This window comes from Fusarium sambucinum, chromosome I (assembly GCF_050947815.1).
Source record: "Fusarium sambucinum isolate potato_lamoka chromosome I, whole genome shotgun sequence".
Taxonomy (NCBI): domain Eukaryota; kingdom Fungi; phylum Ascomycota; class Sordariomycetes; order Hypocreales; family Nectriaceae; genus Fusarium; species Fusarium sambucinum.
In genome coordinates, this window is record NC_139294.1 from 9,324,250 (window position 1) to 9,346,308 (window position 22,059).

The 22,059-nt window shown below is 49.1% G+C and overlaps 5 protein-coding genes across 5 annotated transcripts; 4 read left to right on the forward strand and 1 right to left on the reverse strand.

Moving 5' to 3' along the window:
* Positions 1 to 489: 489 nt before the first annotated feature.
* FSST1_005765 (LIM domain-containing protein) lies at positions 490 to 3,020 on the forward strand (the record flags this gene model as incomplete). Its single annotated transcript, XM_083232072.1, has 4 exons — positions 490 to 604; positions 668 to 799; positions 868 to 2,710; positions 2,912 to 3,020. The coding sequence occupies 4 exons, from the start codon at positions 490 to 492 to the stop codon at positions 3,018 to 3,020; spliced, it is 2,199 nt and encodes a 732-aa protein (XP_083089195.1).
* Positions 3,021 to 4,022: 1,002 nt separating this feature from the next.
* On the forward strand, positions 4,023 to 6,481 carry FSST1_005766 (DUF3405 domain-containing protein; the record flags this gene model as incomplete). Its single annotated transcript, XM_083232073.1, has 2 exons — positions 4,023 to 4,459; positions 4,510 to 6,481. The coding sequence occupies 2 exons, from the start codon at positions 4,023 to 4,025 to the stop codon at positions 6,479 to 6,481; spliced, it is 2,409 nt and encodes an 802-aa protein (XP_083089196.1).
* Positions 6,482 to 7,119: 638 nt separating this feature from the next.
* On the forward strand, positions 7,120 to 8,212 carry FSST1_005767 (uncharacterized protein; the record flags this gene model as incomplete). Its single annotated transcript, XM_083232074.1, has 2 exons — positions 7,120 to 7,137; positions 7,193 to 8,212. 2 exons carry the CDS (start codon positions 7,120 to 7,122, stop codon positions 8,210 to 8,212), a joined length of 1,038 nt encoding a protein of 345 aa, XP_083089197.1.
* A 7,568-nt stretch (positions 8,213 to 15,780) lies between these two features.
* FSST1_005768 (uncharacterized protein) lies at positions 15,781 to 19,516 on the forward strand (the record flags this gene model as incomplete). Its single annotated transcript, XM_083232075.1, has 6 exons — positions 15,781 to 16,151; positions 16,207 to 16,266; positions 16,315 to 16,353; positions 16,421 to 16,795; positions 17,335 to 17,642; positions 17,700 to 19,516. The coding sequence occupies 6 exons, from the start codon at positions 15,781 to 15,783 to the stop codon at positions 19,514 to 19,516; spliced, it is 2,970 nt and encodes a 989-aa protein (XP_083089198.1).
* Positions 19,517 to 20,046: 530 nt separating this feature from the next.
* FSST1_005769 (acyl-CoA N-acyltransferase) lies at positions 20,047 to 20,808 on the reverse strand (the record flags this gene model as incomplete). The annotated part of the gene is made up of 2 exons (XM_083232076.1): positions 20,047 to 20,435; positions 20,508 to 20,808. The coding sequence occupies 2 exons, from the start codon at positions 20,806 to 20,808 to the stop codon at positions 20,047 to 20,049; spliced, it is 690 nt and encodes a 229-aa protein (XP_083089199.1).
* Between the last annotated feature and the right edge of the window lie 1,251 nt (positions 20,809 to 22,059).

Genomic DNA, 22,059 nt, shown 5'->3' on the forward strand with positions numbered 1-22,059 from the left:
CACCAACAACCGCAACGATTTGTGTGCACAATCCGTCACGAGCAAGGACTTTCTCCTCTCACTCCTCTCTCGTTATCACCAGCAACAAAGGAGCTACCTGGGTAATCGCCTCAACTGGACACGACCTCACTATAAAACCCTTTCGGCGATTACATTCCAAACCACAATAAATCAAGACGAAAAGCACCTCAACATCAAGACTCTCTGGATGCGATCGAGAAAAATTCCTATCGCACTGACTTTTGGCACTCCAAATTCACGTCATCAACCCCAGGGACACCGGTCGCAGAACGGGCCTGGGGTACGAAATCTAAAAAGGTCTTACACCACGCACCATCTTTTGAAACAACCTCAACAAGGCATTCATACGTCACATTGTTCAAGACCTTTTAGAAAAGTACAAGACGGCATTTCCACTGCTCCTTTTCCCAGCATCGCGTTAATAAACCGGACTCCTATTGTGCTAGCAACACAACTCACACCGCCACCATGGCTCTCCCACGAGAGTCCATGTTTCTCCCGACTATCAAATGCTCGTCATGTAGCCGGGAAGTTGAAATTTCTATGATGGGAGACCATATTTGTGCCCCGCCAGAGCCTGAACGTAAGAAAGGAAAATACCACAGATTGTCTCATCGACCAGGTGAACTAATCAATTATCCAATAGTTTCTCCTCCACCAGAAAAGTATGAGGCATACACTCCATACAGCCCAGCACCCTTTAGTCCGGGTCTTTACAGCCCAGCATCTCCTGAGAAACCGGGTCACATACCACCTTCACTAGATGTCAATGCTGCCAGTAAGTGGCTACCTGTCTACCAAGGTATAAAATAAGAAAGAAAAGAAACCCGACTAATAACCTCCCAGATCATCCTTTTTTGCTAAAAGGGCAGTTGACACCAAATAGTGAGCCGCGCAGCACATCCTCAATCAATGGTATGGAATGCTTCTTCGACGACGTCCCAACACCACATGAAGACGATCTTATCATGCCTTCACCGCGCCCCATCGACCGTCCTGGAGCTTATGGAGGGTTTGGCGAGAAGAAGCACGGCCCAGACTTCCAACCTCGTTCTGTGAGTCCAAACGGAGGAGCCAACTCATCACTGTTCAAGAAAGTGGGCACTATTGCCCCAGGTCCCTTCGATCCCATTCGTAGTCCTTCGGCGATGTCCTTTCCCAGGGAGATAACAGAGAGCCGCGACAAGTCGGAAAGCTTCCTGAGCGCATCACCAAGAGACTACTTCAATAATCAAAGAAACGAAAGATCGCCCTCCCCCACAGGAAGTGCCAATGATAACAACTACGATGTCTCTGGCCCTCCTCGAAGACCAACACGGGATGACTACGAGGGTTTTGGACGCCCTTCCGAGGCTGACGAGTTGCTTCAGCCTCAGCCTCTGGGAATTATGAACCGCTCTGACACATTCCCAAAACTGGCTGTTCGGTCAGAAGCACCATTAAGAACTACTTCTGCGCCTGGTGTCAAGCACGAGCGCACTGCCTCCAGTGGCTTTGGACACGTCAAAAGACCATCAATGGGACCAGACACCTCGAGAGCACCCCCGCCGCGCAAGAGTCTTCTACACCCGTCAAAATCCAGCAAGTACTCGGCATCTGTCGATCTTGCTGCTGAGTTTGGTGTCAACAACCCTTACCATACACCTTCGGATTCTACATCTTCTGGGTTCTCTACATTCAGCCGCCAGAGCAACGGCAGTTCTCAGACTAGCCAAACAAGATCTCAACCTCGACGTGATCCCTCGGACCTCTCAGCTATGGACGGACTAATGGAAGATCTCGAGAGTTCAATGGAAGCGCTAGGGTCCAAGAATACACAAGCCGATGCCCCTATGCGGCCTGCACGTGCTCGATCACCGCTTGCAGAGTCACCAGTCGATGTATCCCGCGAGCGACCTGATTCTGCCAACCGCTACGAGCCTCGAGCTGAGGTACCTCCCCAACGGGACGATCCCCAGCCAAACCCACTTTACGCGCCATCACCCCAAGATCATTACTCTAATACCAGCCCGTTATCGACGCCTGCGCAAACCCTTCCTCCAGCTCTGTCACCCCCTGTTCGGAGAGCGACACAAGACCCCGTACGATCCCGAGGCAACTGCAAAGCTTGCGGTCTTGCTATCACAGGAAAGAGTATCTCATCCGCAGATGGAAGATTGACAGGCAAATACCACAAGGCCTGCTTTGTTTGCACGACATGCTCCGAACCCTTCAAATCAGCCGAATTCTACGTCTTGAACGACAAGCCCTATTGTGAACACCATTATCACAAGCATAACGGCAGCCTTTGCGGAAGCTGTGAGAGGGGAATTGAAGGGCAATACCTCGAGGACGAATTCTCAATCAAGTACCATGTCGGTTGTTTCCGATGTCTCGATTGCGGTCGGTCCCTCTCCGATGGCTACTTTGAGGTAGAGGGCAAGTCGTACTGTGAACGAGACGCCTGGCGTCGAGTGCAGCAGTCTTACCCTCCCCCAGCGAAGCCACCTCCAGGCCGAGCGCCACCCGGTTCACGACCTCCCATGATGGGCCTCCCTGGCCACCCGGCACAGCGAATGGGTCCCGGTATGGGACTCCCAAGACCACCGTACGGTATGCCGCCGCCTGGAAACAGGCTTGCTCCGGGACCTCCTGGACAACAGGGTCCTCGGCCACGAATGAACAAACGACACACTCGACTTGGCATGATGTAACGACCTAACTATTTTACCTGAATCTCGACGACGATGTATGGACCATAATTATATTCTGTAATATCACCTGTCTGCGTCTAGAACGCAATACTTTTGACACCACCTGGTTTTGCTGTTATCTTGCTTGGAGTTGGCTAGCATCATTGTTTTGTTATTATACCCCCATTGTTTTTAAGCTTCCCTCTTACTGTTCGTAGATACGCCAAGTATCATGCAGCTATTTTGGAAGATGACGGTGTCAGCCTGGGTAGTCCTCAAAGCTTCATGGTGTCCCGGAAGACTCTGTATCTGAGGCATCTTGGCTAGGGATTGGTCAATGGCCGGGTGCTTGTATGAGTCTCTGTAGTGTAGTGTATTAGTGAGAGCCTTGATGGAAGTCTGCTCGAAATCAAAACACAGTTCAAACACTTGAAAGACGAAGCCAAAAGTAAATTGTTGTGATCAATGTCTCCTATTTGTTCTCGCAGATGGCTCAAAAGCCTGTGAATCATGGCCATCTATCATCAACGGATGAAGAAGCTGAGGGACAGATCACCAGGTAAGGTTATGAGTATTATGGCAGTAACGGTCCATGTACCAAGCCAGTTCTTCAGAAAACAGTAAATTGCCAATTCGTATCAAGACTCGAAGCTCAAGGGAAACGTCATATTATCAAAGTCCAAGATAGTGCGTCGTCTGTTGTAAACATTCCAATCATGTCTTGATTTCGCTTGCAATCTCCTATAAAACTATTCATGTACTGGACGCTTAGTGGTCAGCTCCCCTCTGTGGGCACCAACGTTGGACCACCTCCCTAGATTGAAACCTACCTTAGGTAGTTACATGTCCCAATTACGACCATTGGTAGTCGTCATCCACACCCATTCCATTAACTCTCCCTTCTTCAGGACCCTTTTTCTCTCCCTTTTTCCTCTGGTTTATCATTCGCATCGTCCTTCAAAGACGCAGCCTGTGACTTGTTTTTCTCTTTTAGTTGCGCATCCTTGGCATTTGCTTGTAACAGTCTATTTTCTCTTTGGCTGTCTTTGACAGAAGCCGCGCCACTCTTTCGAGAAGCGTTCAATTCTACGACCGACCGATCGAACGAGGCTATTTAATTTCAAGATAGCTGACATTAGACCACATCTCCCTGCGAACAACATCCCTTGCATCTCCCCGACCGAGTACCTCCGTTCCAACTATCCAACAAGCCATGCACCCCTAATCTTAACCGACTTCATTTGCAATTGCGACACCAGCTTCAACTTTCCTCTGCGACACAACTCGGTTTCTGTTTGGATCAGCCGGCTCACATAATTGCTACCCATCATGAAGAAATGGCATCCCCAAAGCCGGCGCTTGTTCGGCGCCAAGCTACGGCCTAGATCTATGATTATCATTGTCTTTGCGATGCTGGCCGCTTACTACTTGTTGTTTTCGCCCACTACAACTATCCCAGTTCCTTCCAACTCCCCGGGCACGGTTCAAGAACCACCGCCACCTATCGTCGAACAAGGCGGCAACTCCCAGCCGCAGGGAGAAGGCGAAGTCGAGGATCAATATGGATCCATTCACAGGCAACTTTGGGAACTTACAGCTGAGGATCTCAAGGACTGGCGTGATCCCACCGATGGCGAGGACCCCAGGGATATTGAACCTGGGTTTGAGACTGATGGAAAAGAAAGAGGCTTTGGAGATCTTGGCAAGCTCCAACACGAGAAGGACATGAGAAAAGAATGGCGACATGCCTACTCTGTTACGTCCAAGTAAGCAGTTGAGGTGTTACAAAGTGATATGTCTGTTAACATGATCGCAGCTTCCCTAGCTCCAACCATATCTACGGAAAGACTCTGGCCAATCTGGAGAACCACGAAGCTCGACCTGAGGAATTCAGCACCGATCTTAAATTTGACCCCGACGCCGACGTAGAGTACAGCTCTGAAAAGCCTGTTCGGTACAATCCTTACCCCAGTTACAACAGTGAAGCCTGGAAGAAGGCTGGGCACGCTCAGTACTTCCCATGTAAGGGTGCCACTGGAGAACCTGTTGAGGACCTGCTTGTCTTCAAGGGTCGACCTCGCGAATGGCCGTTGCCCCGCTTCGGCAGCTATGATGCTTTAAACATGGACCCTAACCTTTGCTGGGAGAGAGAGACTCGACTTGGTCCCTACGGATTACATCGTCAGTTTAAGAAGGTTGGCGGTGAACCACAACCCCTCAACTTTGATAGCGTCAACTGGGGTGATCTTCAACGAATGTGTGTCAACAAAAATGCCCAGCGTTTTGAAATGAACCGAGAGCGGGTCAACGAGTATCTCAACAATTATCCCGAGACTGTCATCGGGCCTCACGGGCCTGAACATCCTGAGGAACCCGGTCAGGAGAAAATGTCGAAACGGGACATTCCAGCAGAGCCGGAAAGTATGGACCAGGCTGCCCGGAACAACGTTGAGGCTCTACCTCCCGTAGCCAGTCCACAACCGAAGCAACCTGTTGAACACACGAAGCATCCCAGAGCTCCTACAAAGGGCCACGTTTCTGAGCCTCGAACTGCTATTCTCCTTCGGTCATACACTGGAAAGGACTACACCGAGAACGACAAGCAAACGATTCGGGCGCTGGTTTCTGAGTTATCTCTTAGAACCGGAGGCCAGTATGAAGTCTTCTTGCTGGTCCAGGTCAAAGACAACAACTTGCGTATTTTTGAAAACGAGGATGTTTACCAAACGGTTCTTTCGCAGAGTGTGCCACCCGAGTTTCGCAGCATGACAATTCTCTGGAACGACGACATAGTCTGGCAGCTTTACCCGAAGCTGACCGATCCTGAATCAAAGAACGTCCACACTGCTCAATGGCTTTCCGTCCAAAAGTTCAGCCAAGAGTTCCCCCAGTTCGATTTCATCTGGAACTGGGAGATGGATTTCCGGTTTACTGGTCACCACTACCACCTCTTGGATAAGCTTGGTGAATTTGCGAAGAAACAGCCTCGAAAGGGCATGTGGGAACGAAATGAGAGATGGTATATCCCTACCTATCATGGCAACTATGACGAGGAGTTCCGTCGGGACATTGAGAAAAGATATGGTGATAATACCATCTGGGGTGCTCCCGAGTTCCCCTTTATTAATCCTATCGGACCCAAGCCTCCTGTCGCAAATCCCAGTCAAGATAACTATGAATGGGGAGTTGGTGAGGATGCTGATGTTATCACCGTGTCGCCCATGTTCAATCCTATTAATAGCAACTGGGTTATCGCCAACCAAGTTTGGGGCTACAACGACTCAACCCATAAGTCTCAGGATATTCCCCGACGTACCACCATCGTCACACAGTCTCGTGTATCAAAGAGGCTACTCAACATCATGCATGTTGAGAATGTCCGTGGCAATCATGTTGCTTCAGAAATGACACCGCAAACAGTGGCCCTTCTGCATGGCCTCAAGGCAGTGTATGCTCCTCATCCTGTTTTCATGGACCGTGACTGGGATGGAAAATTCCTGAACAAATGGTTCAACCCTGGCGAGAACGGTGAATGTGGTGGCCGCGGTAGCCCCATGGGCTGGGGCCGAGAGCGCAGATACATCGGGTCAACCTGGTACTACCGGGCAATACCCCCCAATCGACTTTACAACAACTGGATGGGCTGGCAAGATACAGGCATTGGTGGCCCTAAGTGGGAAGAGAAGCATGGACGTCCATGCTTGCCTCCTGTTATGCTACACCAAGTCAAGAACACTGAGCCAACCAAGAATGGCCACGAAACCACCTTCGACTTGGCCTACGGTTAATCTTAAGCTACAGAACAAGCTTGGTACTTGTGTCTTTGCTCGGGTTTAATACAACTGTATGACTTGATGCCAGTGTCTCTCTTTGTGGATTCTGGAGATCTTTTTAATGAATGCTGCGGAAAGATTACAGAATATGTTGATAAAGGAACATCACCATTAAGCCGTGTTAGATAGCAGGAGGTATGAGAGACACACAGGGTGTTTCTAGGAGTTTGGAGTGTCTGTTTTTGCATATGTACTAGAAGGCGAACAACGCGTATAGCTTTGGCTTACTGAGCCAAGCCTTGATCCCGTCACATTCAAATGGCCCTACGCACAATTTGGTTGAATCCAAGGTGTGAGGCTTTCATCAGTCAAAATTGAATCCCAATGCTGTTCATGATGTACGACAAGGCATGAGTGTTGCTCGCATTAATCGTCCGGCCCGAGCTTTTACCGTCGCTCAACGACGCTATGGCGAGCTTCACCTACCCGTTCCATACTACTTACATACTCGCTGTCGACACATTTGAAATGTTTTTCTGTGAAGGGCTTACATAAGTTAATTCCTGCTCGGAACGATCAGCCGGTGCAGGAAGGGTTATCTACATGGACTTTATATTGCATCATTTAGCGGCCATGCCCATCCACCCTATACCATGAGCCCCCCTCCAAGCGTAAGATCTCATTCATTCTGATTTCAACCTTAGAATCATTGCTAACCTATCGCAGACTCCTACACCAAGAAGGTTCCTTCTTCCAAAGAGGGGTACGCAATCATCTCAAACTCCTGCCGGACTTCCGCGGTTTCAGTCAACCCCTCGTTTCGCCTCATCTTCTGTTCCTAGGCCGACACAGGCAAGAGCTGGCGTTGACATTGAGGACGTTGAAGAAGTCGAAGATCGCCACAAAGGTAGTTCTCAAGACAGCCAGAGCGATCAGATCGCACCGAGGAAGTATGAGTCGCTCCACGATTCTATTGAGGTCGAGTCCGATGACGCAACAGCTTCGCAAGATGCTAGTTCAGTCGTATCGGACAACGACATAGATATCAAAAGCTCAGGTTTTGTTGATCGGGAGGCTTCCAACGCACCAAGCCTATCGCACGATGCCTCCCCGTTAAAAGAGCGGGAGTCGAAACGGCGAAGAGTATTAATTTCTCCCATGCAAGAGTCGAGTCCAGTAGAAGAGCAGCACTATATGGTCGACGAGGACCCCTACGAGGACCCAGAAGATATAAACGAGAGAGAGCACACAGAGACACAGGATTCTACACAAAGTATTCAAGATGCTATTCTTCCCTATGATGAGGCGAAGGCACTTCATCAACCAACATTCCGCGAACCACCACGCTTCAAACAAGTTGAACTCGACACCGCAGTGGACGGTGTTCCAGCAGTATTTTCTCCTCAGCGTCGAGGGGCGAAATACATAGGCGGAGGACTCGCCGCTGAACTACAAGGATGGCTGTCTGAGGTAAAAGGTTGGGAAGGTGTAGTGCCAGCCCCTGCCTCAAGCATCAACGTGACAGTCGAGGAAGTTCGAGTAGGTCAACGCATGTATCTGGTTAGAGGTTGTTCCGGCACGTCCGAAGGAAAGAAGTTCTTGCTTGCTGGCGAGGGTAGACTGACGGGCCTAGGACAAATGATGCCTATGAGTGTTGGGAGTGTCGTTGAGGTGGGACAGCCAGTGTGGGATATTGAGATGAAGGGGGAGGTTTGGACGGTGGCATGCGACTGGAGAGTATCTTGAAGAGTAGCATACCACCACTGGCATCAGAATTCCGGAGTTGTTAATACCGGGTAGATTCTTTCATGAAGTATATATCTCATTGGTGTAGAAGGAGTCTTCCGAGGCTATAGTACAGGTGTTTAAACATACATAGAGTATCGAGCGCCTATAGCATGGCTTTCATTCTTGCCACCATCATTTACGAGAGGCATTCGCTCTGTTGATAAACACATTGAGCCGCTCGTTCTAGCACATACGACCATACCTGCCAGAAAATACGGGATCCCGTCCGCTCTCCCATCGTCAAGCTCGCAAGGGGTGGATTAGTAGTTGGGTCGGTGACGACCAGCGAATACCCGCTGTTGTATGTTTTTTTCTTCTCTCTTTTATTTTTAACTGTTATTCATATTGTTGATGTTTTATTATAGTTGTGCCCTTGGTGTACGGGACTTGGTTACATAGCCACCTAGATATCTACCTAACAAGTTAGTAGGTAGTAGGTAATCGATGGAAATAGAAGCAATCCGCCAAGGTGGTCTATTATTCTACGTCAGAAACCCTCAACCTATGAATATCTCTGAATAACCATTCGAAAACACATAGGCCGACCGTAGAGATTATTTGATTCAATTTACCCTATAAGCGGGCTCTTTGCCTGCCTTGGTGGCTGGTTGGAGCTGACCAAGTTTGATGATATTACTCTCCAACTTAACTCGTGACAGATTCACGTACGCTACCCAATAGAAACACGATATCTTGTATAGAGATGTGGCCAAGAGAGTGGTCTGATTTTCTACTCGTTAATAATCGAGAAAATCTTGCTTGGCGTGGGTCTGCGAACTTAGAGATGGTTATATATCTGCATAGCCACAACAGGTAGAATCCATGGGTATTGTTTCGATCGCCATGTCTAGCGATTAGAACTATATAACTTATGTATTAATGACTGGGATTTAGTGGGCACAAGTTTCACGCCCATGTTAAGCAGTAGTATGTATATGCTTACTTGAATCAAAGCAAAGACGCAATTGAATGATGGAATATTGCTTCTGTGAAACCCAAGTTATTCTTGTCATCCGAAGAAAATCTCCGTTCTCTTGGCATACCATGTTAATAACGACACAACTCGCATGTCGCCTAATACAGGACTGGGGTTGAGTCTTATTTTTTGCTCGATGGATATTCCTAGTTCTCTGGGAGTTAATGGGATGACAAGACGTAGTATTGTAACCGGAATAAGCTCGCTACGCAGTGTGTTAACCTATATAGACTAATATGCGCACTCTTTACCAGGAACCCCCAAGCTCCGAGCACTGCCCACCAGATGCATCTGATAATGAGACGACTCCCGGCGGCGATCAAAAGCTGTTCAACGCTCTTCTTCTTGAGGGGAAAGAAGCCTTGGCTCTTTTATTTTTGGCTACTTAGGTATTACATCTGTATTGCATGAGTCTCAGCCGGCTTCGAGATACAGCACAGCCACTAGATAATGTGATGGCACAAGCCAGGCGAACGGGCACATATAGAAGGGCCAGCTTAATACTAGGTACAGACCGACACAGAAACAGCTCACAACTTTGAAGTGCTGATCTGGCACTACAAACCCTACGGTTTCATCTACCCACCGAGGAACTTCTCTGGTCAGGCTTTTCTCTAGTCTCAGAGCCACGGGACTTCTGTCTGTCGCCCTCCTTGAGAGTCTACGGCTGGGGCCTCGTTCCTCAGCTGTTCTGGCGTCTCCTCCAGATATGGACCTCGGCTTCTTTGCTTCCGCGCAGCTGTGTACTCGCAACTCAGAACCAAGGAGCGATCAGCATTACAAAATCAATTAGTGGGTTTCCAACTTCCCTCATCATTGGTAGTGGACATCAAGCAAGCCCAGTCCGTGAGCGCCTCGTCGTTCGTAGTGCCTACGGTGTTCTTGTGGCCTCTTAGAAAGCTTTCATCTCTCTAGCGTGTCCTGTTACATCTGCCATGAATCAGGATGTATTAGAACATGGGGACTGGTTTGCCTTGCCTAGCAATACTAGATATGATTCAAGAACATAGCGATGCGTGTTCTCTATAGCCTATATCGAGTCCGTAGCCCATTCTTTTCAACGGGTGACTCTACCCCATGGCCTACTGGGCCAGGTATTCGGTGGTCTCTCGGGTCTTTGTTGCATAGGTAGACACAAAAGTGGTATAACAAGGTATCGAGCGACACACTCTGGCTCTATGTCTGTTAGCAGCCCCCGCATGAAACAGGTCTCTGGGTTCAGGGATTCTGCAAACCATGTCGTTGTACTAAACCTAAAAGACAATTGAGATGCGAAGAGCGTGGATCCCGAAACGATGGATTAGGGAGATATGCTTAAAGTCATTCGGTACCTGCGTACCCTATAGCTCCAACGTTGACCATAATCCGAAGCATATCCTACCGGTGGATGGATGGTATATTGAGAACCAACTTAGAACTTGAAGGCTAGTAGACCCGAAAAGTGGTTCATGTCTCAAAGTCCCGCAGCTTGAGCGCGGCACGGTTTCTAGACTAGTAAACATGTGCCGAACAAGCTTCGGTGCTGTTGCTCTCCATTGACTGACCTGAAACAATCTCTTGGTTAAGGAGGCTCGTCCGCCGATGCTGAACTAGCGCTGTGACCAAGTGCAAAGTAGCCTGCCTGGCTTCCCCGTCGGCATTGGAGGGCAAAGCATCCATAGTCTAGTCGCATTCTATCATTCATTCCATTCTATCTTGGTCTACTCGATGCAGCTGAGCCCCCGGGGCAAGGAGCCGGAACGCCCAAGACGGTGGAAGGTAGGACCTGCATTAGTGGCAGGTCAAGTAACGATGGCAAGTGGATTATTGTTATGGATGCCAAAATGTCATTTATCAATTGGCAAGCTACCTAGGTAGATAACAAAACATCACGAAATGGATTGACCTGTTGAGTTGAGAATGTCTCTGAACGCTATTCATTGAGCAACATTAGCCATACTTCCGGGCGTTTTCCCCGGCCTGCCAAAGTTGAACAGTATTTGTGCAAGATACAACAGAAGTGATTTTTTTTGTCTAAAAAAAAAGCCAATCCAGAGTCTGAGGGATGCGCTGCAACAGAACGGTGGATAGACAGGGGTGTTTCTAAAAACAGAGACGGAATGTCACCAGACAGAGAGGGTGGGAGATTGGAGGATCTGCAACAGATGCGCGAAAAAGAGGAAACAAACAGAAGAGGGACGAAAAGAACAACACGAGAAATGGCAGCTGCCAGGCCAGATACGCTTAGCTATGGCGGGCGGCAGATAGGCTGGGATGAACAGTTTCTTTTTTGTACCTAGGACGTCCATGCAGCTAACGAAACCCAGCGTCATGATATGCTTTGCCGGGACGATTATCCAGATGCAAGTCGCCCATATCAAGGTTAATGAGTGGCTGGCTGTCTGTTGATATTCTTGGCTGATTACCCCTGCCTATTTTTGTCGCACGTAGGATTCCTCGTCGGATCGGCTTTCCGAGAAGTGTCAGAATCGTTTCCAACTTGATGTCAATGCAACTCGCCCAAAAAGTAAAGAACTGTTCGCTTGAATACAACATTAGTCTGAGCTTTGCGGGCAGCGTAACCGCGATGGATCGTGCAAGATGGGGACAGATGGGATGGATGATGATCGAAGCAGCGCTGAGACCATGCGTTTCTAGTCATGGTCTGCCGCGGTTCTGGCGGCGTTTCGTCTCTTCGTCCCGGCTCTAGAGATCTGCCAGGCTGTTCTATATCCGGCTTCTCCTCCGCTGAGGCTATGGGATGAGGACAAGGGCAGGGTCGCCCGCGTTTGAGAAGTTGGTGGTTCAATGCATGGTGCCGAAGTGCAATTGAAGATCAAGCAATTAATCAACCCCTGGCTGAACCTAAGTACGAAAACACCGAGATTCAACTTGATACATGAGACGAAAATCATGAGCTGAACCAGCGCCCGGATCTATCATGAGTCGAAGCGTGTATCAGTGAACATCTGTGCTGTAAACTGAGCGTTGTTGAGTCCACATCCATATCCACATGCGCTGTAACCCACGCTAGTAATTAACGCGGCTGCGCCAGTACAAGAATGGAATAGAGAGAAACATCTGGGGAATTTCGCGTAGGAGGGTGTTGTGGCAGCTTGGCTCGGACTAGGTAGCTTAAAGAGATTAAAGATGAAGATTTTTTTTGATTTTTTAAAAGGCCCGCCAGGCTATCATAACGTTTGACTCAAGAACTTGCTAAAAGAGGTAGGCATCTTGTAAATCTCACTAAGCTAGCCGTTTGGAAAGTGCTGCATGGGTCAGATTAGTTAGGCAAGTGTCATAGGGCATCGAATAGAAGGAAAGCACCCTGAATCCTGACTAATTGAAGCGATAGCGGGTTTCCATCTCAATTAGGTAGGTAATTTAGGCACTAACCTATCTTGGTATCTGTATACGCGTGCTGGTACTTAGACTAGGTACTCCTCTACTACACAACCTAATAATTCTCTAATAATGGATCAGAAATTCCAAGATTGGAGTGCTTACTCTCAGGTATGTACGTCAGAGTTGGAGACCAACGATCTTCAAGTGCATCTGGCTCTACCACGCCAACATGCCTCCCAATAGATTCAAGACCGGACCGAACAAACGACCCAATCCATTTACCCTGTTTCTCGGCTACCCTTTACGCCGCGGCTAAATCAGCTTGAGATATGCGCATGATAGATCCCTGTTGGTGTGGCCCAACCCAGTTCAACTGAACCGAACAAGAGCTGAAACCACTTGTTAGCCTTGCTCTTGGCTGCCAACAGTTACAGCAGCTTAACCATTGAGCCTCTTTCGCAAACCAAACCACGTTTGCTATCAAGTTTTCTTGACTGTTATCTGGGTCAAGTATCTCTACAACTGCATTACGACGTCGATAGCATGGAGATCACTATCCTGACTTGGAACAGCTTGTGACATCCTAGTTGGCTCTGCTTCATAACCCTCGTCACTGGTCGGCTGGCTGACTGGCAGCAGTCCTGGTCGGATTGAGGCTAAAACTTCAGGGTTTAATACACAATATTTAGGGGGCCCACATGGATCAGTGCCATGCTACTTTGGGGTTTCTCACCTTACGCTACCCAATCAGCCCACACCTACTGAGCAACCGTAGCAAATCATCATAACGACAATCTGTTGATGCGGGAGATGTATACTGCCGTAATTTCAACCACGGCCGGCCTAGTTGTCAATGGAAGCTTCGACGAGCCAGGACAAAGCTCGCCGTTTGGCGCACCATGTAACGCAATCGGCCCAGAATTCAGCTACCAGCATCATCATCCCAATTTATCCTGTCTCCGCTCCAGCTATTCGGCAGCCGCCTTATGCGTGGCCGCTCATAACTGTGCCTCCCCGAGCAAACATGCTATTCACCGCGGCGTCTTTCACCATTACCCTCGTCGGATAAAGCCTAGTGATAAGTCAGACCCGGATTCTCGTCCAGGCGAGCCGCATCTCGCCAACGTCATGTCAAATGGCGCGGTAGCCGACGGGACGACATCGATGCAATCAATGGCTAGAATCTGGTAGTGTCGCCTGTACGGAGTAGTCATCCAGGCCCTGTTATGCACCTATCCAGCTCCTCACCATCTGTCCCATCTTCATTGGACTGGATAAGCCTTGGCCGTAAGATAACACCAAGATTGGCAGCGCATCGTATTTCATCCGTTTCCCATGACAGTACCTGGTATCGGTATCTCCCGGTGTCAACTGGTCAATTGCTTGACCACATGCATACAAGCATACCGGCCTCAGCTACCACGTTGTAACGGCTTTCCATGTGTTACTTTCCTTCTTCTGGTGGCATGAAAGACGCTCCGGTTTGTTACACAACCATTTTTAGGAAGCTTATTAGGCGACAAGGTCCTCTTAAGGAAGCTTTTCTGCATCGGGACATGTGTCAATCTACTGGTAACATACGGCTGCGCCTCCCGGCAACCCCCACAGAGCGTAGCGGTTTTAGAAAGGGGTACAATGGCTGCTGTGGGAATTACATATTCATCTACTTACTGTACTGACGATATGTTTAGTTGAGAGACTGGCCCGCCTATCCTGGAGCACCCTGGTCCAGTCGAACCTTTCACCTTCTGGACTATCTTGAACCCCGGCACGGACAATTTATCCCCTTGTGGAGATCATGGTTCGGACGGGGCTCTCAACGCCATGATCTACACAAACCCGTCATGCTAGCCAGTCAAGGGCGAACCGTTACTCTAAAGTCCCGGCAAAACAAAGGGGATGCTTGGCCGGGCTGCTTCTCGAACTTTTCAGTGCAGCCTTCTTTGGCGCCACCTTGCCAGGGCTGTCCTGTCAATGCTTTGATGACCTGCGTGCTTCCTAGTTGACATATGTCTCGACAGAAGTCCAGCAATCTGTCGAATCTGGCACAGGTCAACAAAAGGTGCAAGGACACATCCCTCTGTCTGGTCATCATCATCGCCTAATGCATGCAGCACCGTGCCTGTGCCACCGGACGAGGACCGACTGCCGCAACATGTTTACAATGATGATGCTGGTTCCCGCTGCAAGCCCGCGTTTTAGTTTTTTCTGACTCTGTCATCTCCAGGATTGGCATTACAGCTTTCCCCTTTACTTTGAACACCGATCCGGGCTAATCGAGCCCACTAATTATATACGTCTTGAGAATCCCTGGCCCGTGATCCTCGTCTCTTTGGTCCACACCCTTTCAGCCCTCCGTTCCTGACACCCCGAACCCCAGTCGTAACCCCAAACGACTACCGTCTTCAGAACCTTACCTACCACTTCATGCGTTGTCCACATAGTCAAAGCTTTTAGGGACCTACTTTTCTGTTGTGGTGGATTCGTCTCATCTCTTTCCTTTCCCCTTACCTGATCGCGTGTTATCACGCTCTGACTTACTAGTTGCGCTGAATCTGGCACTCGCCTTCAAGCCTCTTCCTTGTCTTCCCTCTTACTAGTCAAAAGACGAGACACTCAAACAAAGCGGCTCCGGTGATCTGAAGCTTTGAGGACCCTGTTGAACGAGAACAGAGCAATATACCTGGCCCTGAGATCTGCAACCTGAATTCTTCAGTTCGGCGGGTCAGGCCTCGATCTATCTGACACTCTAGCCTCTTAACACCCCGTCCCTCCGCATAGAAACACGAAATAGCAACCATCTGCCAAGTTTCATTACATTCAGCACCCTACCAATACCCTGGTCTTCTGGAAGACGTACAAGAAACAGACATCCCCCTGACGGACAAACGAACTGCTTCTCCAATCACTTCGTTTTTGTCCTTTTACTTTCTTCATCCCCCTAACCTGTGGAGTGTTTTCCACTCTAATCGTTAATTACCCCAGAACGTGGTTGATCCCGTTTCTAGCACCCTTCAACAAAAGTTATCATGAGACTGTAGCCGTCCATATTGCCCTCCACGACCAGAAACACGGCCCCATACTTCGATTCTACAACCTTTAGATAAGGTCCATTGTCGTTACTTTTCTAGGACAGCTGCTGGCATTCCTCGTAACCTGACCTACCCAGAATCGCTCAAGCACCTTAATACTTAGCCCTTCAAAACACACCGTATCACCTTCAGCCATGAAGATTGAGTCGATTCTCAACCAGTTCAATGAACTAGATACAGAAGCAAGAACCGGCAAAGAAAGTACACACCATGATAGTGCACAATGGGGACGAAGAGGCTCATCATTCCTATCGTCGACCCCACCACCAGAGAGTGCCCAGTCTAGAACGTCAAGCGTACGATCCGACAGTCGAACTCGTACGCCTTGGGACGCTGGAGGTTACTCTCTACCCAAGGATAATATTTCAACACCATCTTCACAATCACCCTTCTCGGCCGTTTCTTGGGGAGAACAGCAGGAAAGCCAACGGCTACAGAATGCACCCAACCACGCCCTAAGGAAAGTGTCAATGGATGCATCATCTTCATACACATCGCCCGTTCGGTAAGCAAACTCAGGGAAATAGTCCGGCATGCGTGAATTGGGTTAAAATTAACAGTTTTTCAACAAGAATGGCTTCTACTCCAGATGTTCATCAAGATGTATGGACTCCAAAAAGGTGCACTCTGGTTTCCATCGACCGAATACCAAAAACTAACAGTGTTAGTCATCACAGTGAAGGCCGCCCTTCTCAGCACATACGGAGGTAAGTTTATGATTCAGCCGTGCCGTAGGCCATGGCATACGTACATCCAAAGCTAACCTGATTCGAGGTCGAGTCTTTGGACCGATTATAATATGTCTCCAGCTCCAGGGAGTCATAGGATTTCGGATAGCCGGAGTAGTTTCTCGTCTTGTTGTTCGTCAACGTTCTCCGCGAATCATTCAAGGATCTCGTCAGCGTCTACCATTAACGGAAGTCATGCTATGGGGTCTGGAATCGCCGACTTGGAAGCTAAGCTAGAGCGTTTACCAAGACTATCAGCACCACTCCCACCAGTCATTACTGCTCCGACCGGGAAACCGGAGATACGCTTACCACATAGTGCTAATGCGGTCGGCCCATGGTCTTTGGGAAGCCCTTCTGACTCAATTCTAGAGGCTAGGATGGTAAGGAGGAAATACAGTCAATTGTCGGGAGATCAAAGGTACGTGGATTCACTTCAGCTATTGAACAATACCTCCTCACAGCACGTTGCCCACCCCTTTTGCGCGTACGAGCACTGGCAGCCATCTTTATTTTCCCCACATAGCTCGAGCGGTAATGGCTATCTGTTGTTTGCCTGCAAGGCTGAAAAAAAGGGACGAATAGCCTGTCTGCCTGGAACAGCAGAGGAACGGCACCGTTGTTTGTGAATCACGGACGGGATTTCTATTGTTACTGGATCAGTGTTTGCTTGATAAAGACACCTCTGAGATGGACGACGCTCGGGAATGACCAGACCGTTTCAGCTGCAACACAGTCGTCTTGTTAAACCATCTTCATCTTATCGCGAACTCGCCCTAGAGATCGTGAATCACATTGTGTGGTTGGCCGCCTTCTGCGTCGCCTTTCTTGCTTTGTTTCGTTGGACTCATTCGTTTGGCTTCCAGAATCCGTGTCCTGCCAACTTCCTCCCTCTGTCTCGTGCCGTCTTCAAGCTATAAAGCCTCATTGAAAACATACTGATACTTCTTTTTTCTCCAGCTACTTGAAGCCAAAAGACCATCTACTGAAGCCAGTGGACCGTGTCCATAAGCGCACTATATCAGCGCCAAACCCTGCTCAGCGTTCTACTCAGCCGTTTACTCGGACCCCGACGACTCTACCACCACTTACGTCTAGGCAGTTTGAGACTGCAGCACTCCCGTCACCACAGATCAACACAGTCTATGAGCGTCCAGGTCTTGAGCAATATCCCTGGACAAACTCAGAAGAGCGTTCCCCTGCCCCTAGTATGACTACCAAGTCCCCTTTCGATTCACAAGAGAGTGGCAAGGTTTTGCCCGACAGAAGTATGTTCGCGGCAGCTTCCACAAGGTTTCTTTCACTGACGTATTTATCTTTTTCAGCAATGCCCCATTCCAACTCGAACGATCGCGTTATCGCAGCATGCCGTCGCTTCAGGAAGGTCGATGTCAATACACCTCTTGAGGGTGGCGACATTTGCATGGCAGTTGAAAACTGCACGACCGGCTCCGTTCCTCGCAAGGTTATCTCACACCTGTTTGGTCGCAACAAGGTCTGCACCCGTCGCATACCTGAGCGTGTCTGGGTATGCATGTGCCGCAAGCACTATCAGAGGATCCGCTACCGCACAGGAGCCGATTTCAGCGTAACTCAGATCGGTATGGTATACGAACAGATTGTCAGAATGATTTTCTGGAGTCGAGGGCTGGAGAACCCCAACGGAACCAACCAAGAAGGCATCGCCATCCGATCGTGGACCTTCTCGATTCGCAGACGCGAGGTAAAGCGTATGGCAGATACAAATGGACGAGACCTCGTTCCTCGATGGATCATGCAAAGCCTCGGGGAGGGCAAGACGCATGACGAGATCTTGGACGTCGTTGAACGTCTTCACCATGAAATACAACAAGGAACACTCAAGGATGTCCCCCCCGTCGAGTTTCTTCCAGAAGTTGTTGACGCTTTCACAAACGCACCTGCCCAACTTCAGACTCAAGTTGCAAATGGAGGTGAAGTATCTTTTGCCAGCCACGCTGGCCGTTCGTTGAACACTAGCGACGCAACAGAGTCCCCTGTCTCATTCGTTAAAGAATCATCGCCCCTCGAACCAGTCCAGGAGGAAGTATGCATGAACGAGCGCAGCAGCGAAAAATCGACATCTTCGTCTACTCCTCCCGCTGCCTTCGACAGCTCTCGAACTATCTACCAGCCTCAGTCGCATATTGACAATGTGCCTAGCCGACGTACCTCTTATGGGTTCGGCTCTCGGTCTCCTTTCGCCGATTCAGGTCCAGGGTCAGATATCGACCGTCGATCCAGTCTTGCCTATCATGACAGTCAGAACCCAGTACCACCCTCAATAAGCTATTACAGTATTAATCGTCAGATGCAGGCGCCCACAACCGATCGCCAAGGTTCATGCGATAGTGTTCCTCTCCTTCAGACGGCTCACAGTGGTGGTTACCACCATGGGCTGAGCGAGTTTGTACTAACTGACAGGATTTTCCCGAATCATACGGTTGCTATGCCGGCAATGGCTCGTGAGGGTCTTGCACCATACGTATCGGGACATATTGCGCGCAGCAGTCGGGACAACCATGAGCTCCAGGCCTCGATAATCGATCCGCAATCCACTTCTGGCCATCTAAACCATCATCCCTTCGGCTCCGGTTCCAGCCAAGGCCAAGCCAGTGTCTACCCGTATAGAAAGCCAACAGAACGTCATTGCCACACTAGAATGAACAGCGCAGACATCTCTAACTACAAAACAATGCCCGATCAACGCTCTTACATCAATATCCCGCATCTACAAACCCACCAGCCTTCTTGGTATCCTCCCGAGACTGAGTGGAACGCTAGGATCGGCCGCTCTACGAACCAATACCAGCAGCACACATTGGCCTGCGTTGACGAAGCTAGCCTTCGTTATTCGCACCAGTTCCCTAAGGAGGAAACTTCAGAGTGGTCTGGTGTTGATCGAGCCGCCGGCAATGGAATTTCTACTATGTATCCAGTGGCGGTCTGCCACTCCGGTCTTCCAAATGGATCTTCATCCACGGGTGGTTTCGACGTCGAGCATTCTCGCGGAAATATCAAGGCATACCAGCACAATTGGTCGACCAATGAAACCGACAAGGACCGGCAAGGCGCTCGAGTTTCCGAAAATGGTCGCCAGGAAAGGGACAGGCTCCCTGAATAATGGTAGCCAGGGCAAGACAATGAATGGTATTTGCCACTATACGCCGCATGTGTAGCTACATGCTTGCGTCCTCATCCTACGGTATACGCCAAGGTGTCAGCTTCATGGTTATATGATCTGCGTTTGTTTTTATACTTTGGGCTTCATTCTTGCTGCATGGGTGACGTTAGTTTGATGTCTGGTGTCTTTACGATTTGTTTTCTCAGCCTTATGCCCGTACAATGCTGTCCACAGTTGCACGTCAGAGACTATTGCAACTGAAACGGGTAATTTGCGGTACTGTTTGGTACGAAAGGGGATGGAGTTGGTTGCTTTACGGAAGTCATGGTTCGCTCCGCCACCGGTATTTGCTATGGTGCACGTTTATGAGGGAGGGTTATGAATTTTATTGATTGGGGCGCCTGGTACTAGTCGGATAGATCAAAGAAGCAAAATAAATCATTAGCTCCTGATTTCCGGTTCATTGTTGACAAGTTGTAGCTGTTTAGAAGAAAGTTCGGAGGCTTGCGATGACACGGCGAACTGTCGCTTCATTCCCCCCTGAACATGACAATACCGCCGTCCCAGTCCTTCAACTCGCCAACGTTAGCCCTGGCCACCTCAAGGAAGCCAAAACGCTTGTAATATTGGTCCAGCCCGCGCAATCCCACCAGCCAAGTGGGAACACCTGCACGATCGGCCGCCTCCAAGCCGTTCTGGAGTAGCAGGGAGCCGTAGCCACTGCCCTGGACATCAGGGGAGACGGAAAGGCTGGATAGATACCAGGCCGATCTACGACGAGGAGAATTGAGAATTTCTGGCTCAATGGTACTGAAAACACGGTCGTAGATACCGAGACGATGAGGATCAGCACCACGAATAGGGAAGAGGTAAGAGTGTAACTTCAACACTGCCCGCATGAGAGGGGCAACCCAGGCGTCTAAACCGAGTAAGTAACATGATCAGGGGTTTATACAGAGCTAAGTGGATAATAAATAGCATGGAGACATACGAATTGAAAGCCATCGACTAGTGATGGACACGGACTCGTCCGGAATATGCCACCACGAGAAAGCCACGGGTTCACCCTTAGCATCATCGAGCATTGTAAGAACGTAGCCTGGTGACCAGTAGCGCAACCAAAAGCGCCGAGCTACCCACTTCTGCAAAGGAGCTGGATCTTGGTGGCGGCCGGGAAACATGTAGTCGAGTAGGGCCTCCTTGTTGAAACCTTGGAGATAGAGATCCGTAGCAACATTGACGTCGGATAATGTGCCCGGGCGGATACGATGTAGGATCTGCGTCGTGGTCATCTTGAAGGATTTGATGGCAGTGCCGGTAGCTTCGTTGAACAAACGAGATAGAAGTTGGGAGTAGTCTGTATACTGCGATGTTGGCAAGTCTTGGATGAGTAAAATCCCCGGAAATAATTAGTGCTTTTGGGCAGTGTTTGTTCCGAGTCGACTCGATCAACCCGACAAATTGCCTCTAATTGAACTTTCAACTGTGATACGGCTTTCTAACTTGAGATATTTCTGCACGATAAGGCAATGGCGATTTGCTTAAATATTTGTTGTGTTTCTTAACCTTTTAAAGTCATGTCTCTGAAGGTGTGGATGGAGTTGATTGACCTGCCATAACGGGTTTTACGCCGGGTGAGTCAATTGTCGAGCTTAGTTCCGAAAAGCAACCCGGGTAGCGCATCCTTTTGCCTTGAGTATCCTCTTTTGGGGGCTGTTGGAGTCGTATCAACTGTTCAGCTCGATGAACTTTGAATAGCACCACCATATTCTTTTTTGTAGTGTTGTGATGAGTGATAAACATTACAACGGCCGTGCTCTCTTGAGCTTGATTTAGCCATGTAATGAGATAAAGGCAGGGCAGGAAGAGCGAAGGAAGCTGCAGCATGGCTTAGCTGAAACTAGTCTCTCGTATTCTCCTTACATGGAGGCATCTTCTTAACTTTTTTCTCTCTCATTCTGTTCTAAGTAGAGTTGAATCTTTTGCTTGGTATTGTCGGACGCGTACTTTGTTCGGATGGAGATAAAGCCGACGTTTGGGCCCCCAAAGGCCGCGAAGGGTAAAGAGGAGTAGCCTTGTGAACCTACTCACTCGGGCATAGTAGTCGACGTCTGTTTGATGTAAACGAGGTGTAGCTATTTCTTTAATTAGACAGCTGAACATGGGTTATCGCGTTATGTACGAAAAAGCAGATGTTACGTGCTTGATAGGGACATGCTACCCTGCGTCGCTGATGTTATTCCGCTGAAGTTGAATGTCGGACATTTATTGTTTATGCCTGTGTAAATTGTTGTGCCTAGGTAATCAATAATAAGCTGCTTCTAGAAAGGCAAGTGGGCTTCTAGCTCGATGATGCTTTATAAGTGATTTGATATGTCGCAAGTTGTCGTGTCGGGCGAGATCGAGATCTAGGAGAGCCTGATTACTGACTGGATTTCCCACACTGGGCTGTCATGTCACCGGCTTGCTTAGGTGGGCATGATTAAGTCGACCCCGACTAAACTCCAGACCCCGTTGAACCTAAGCCCAGCTAAGCTTGGCGC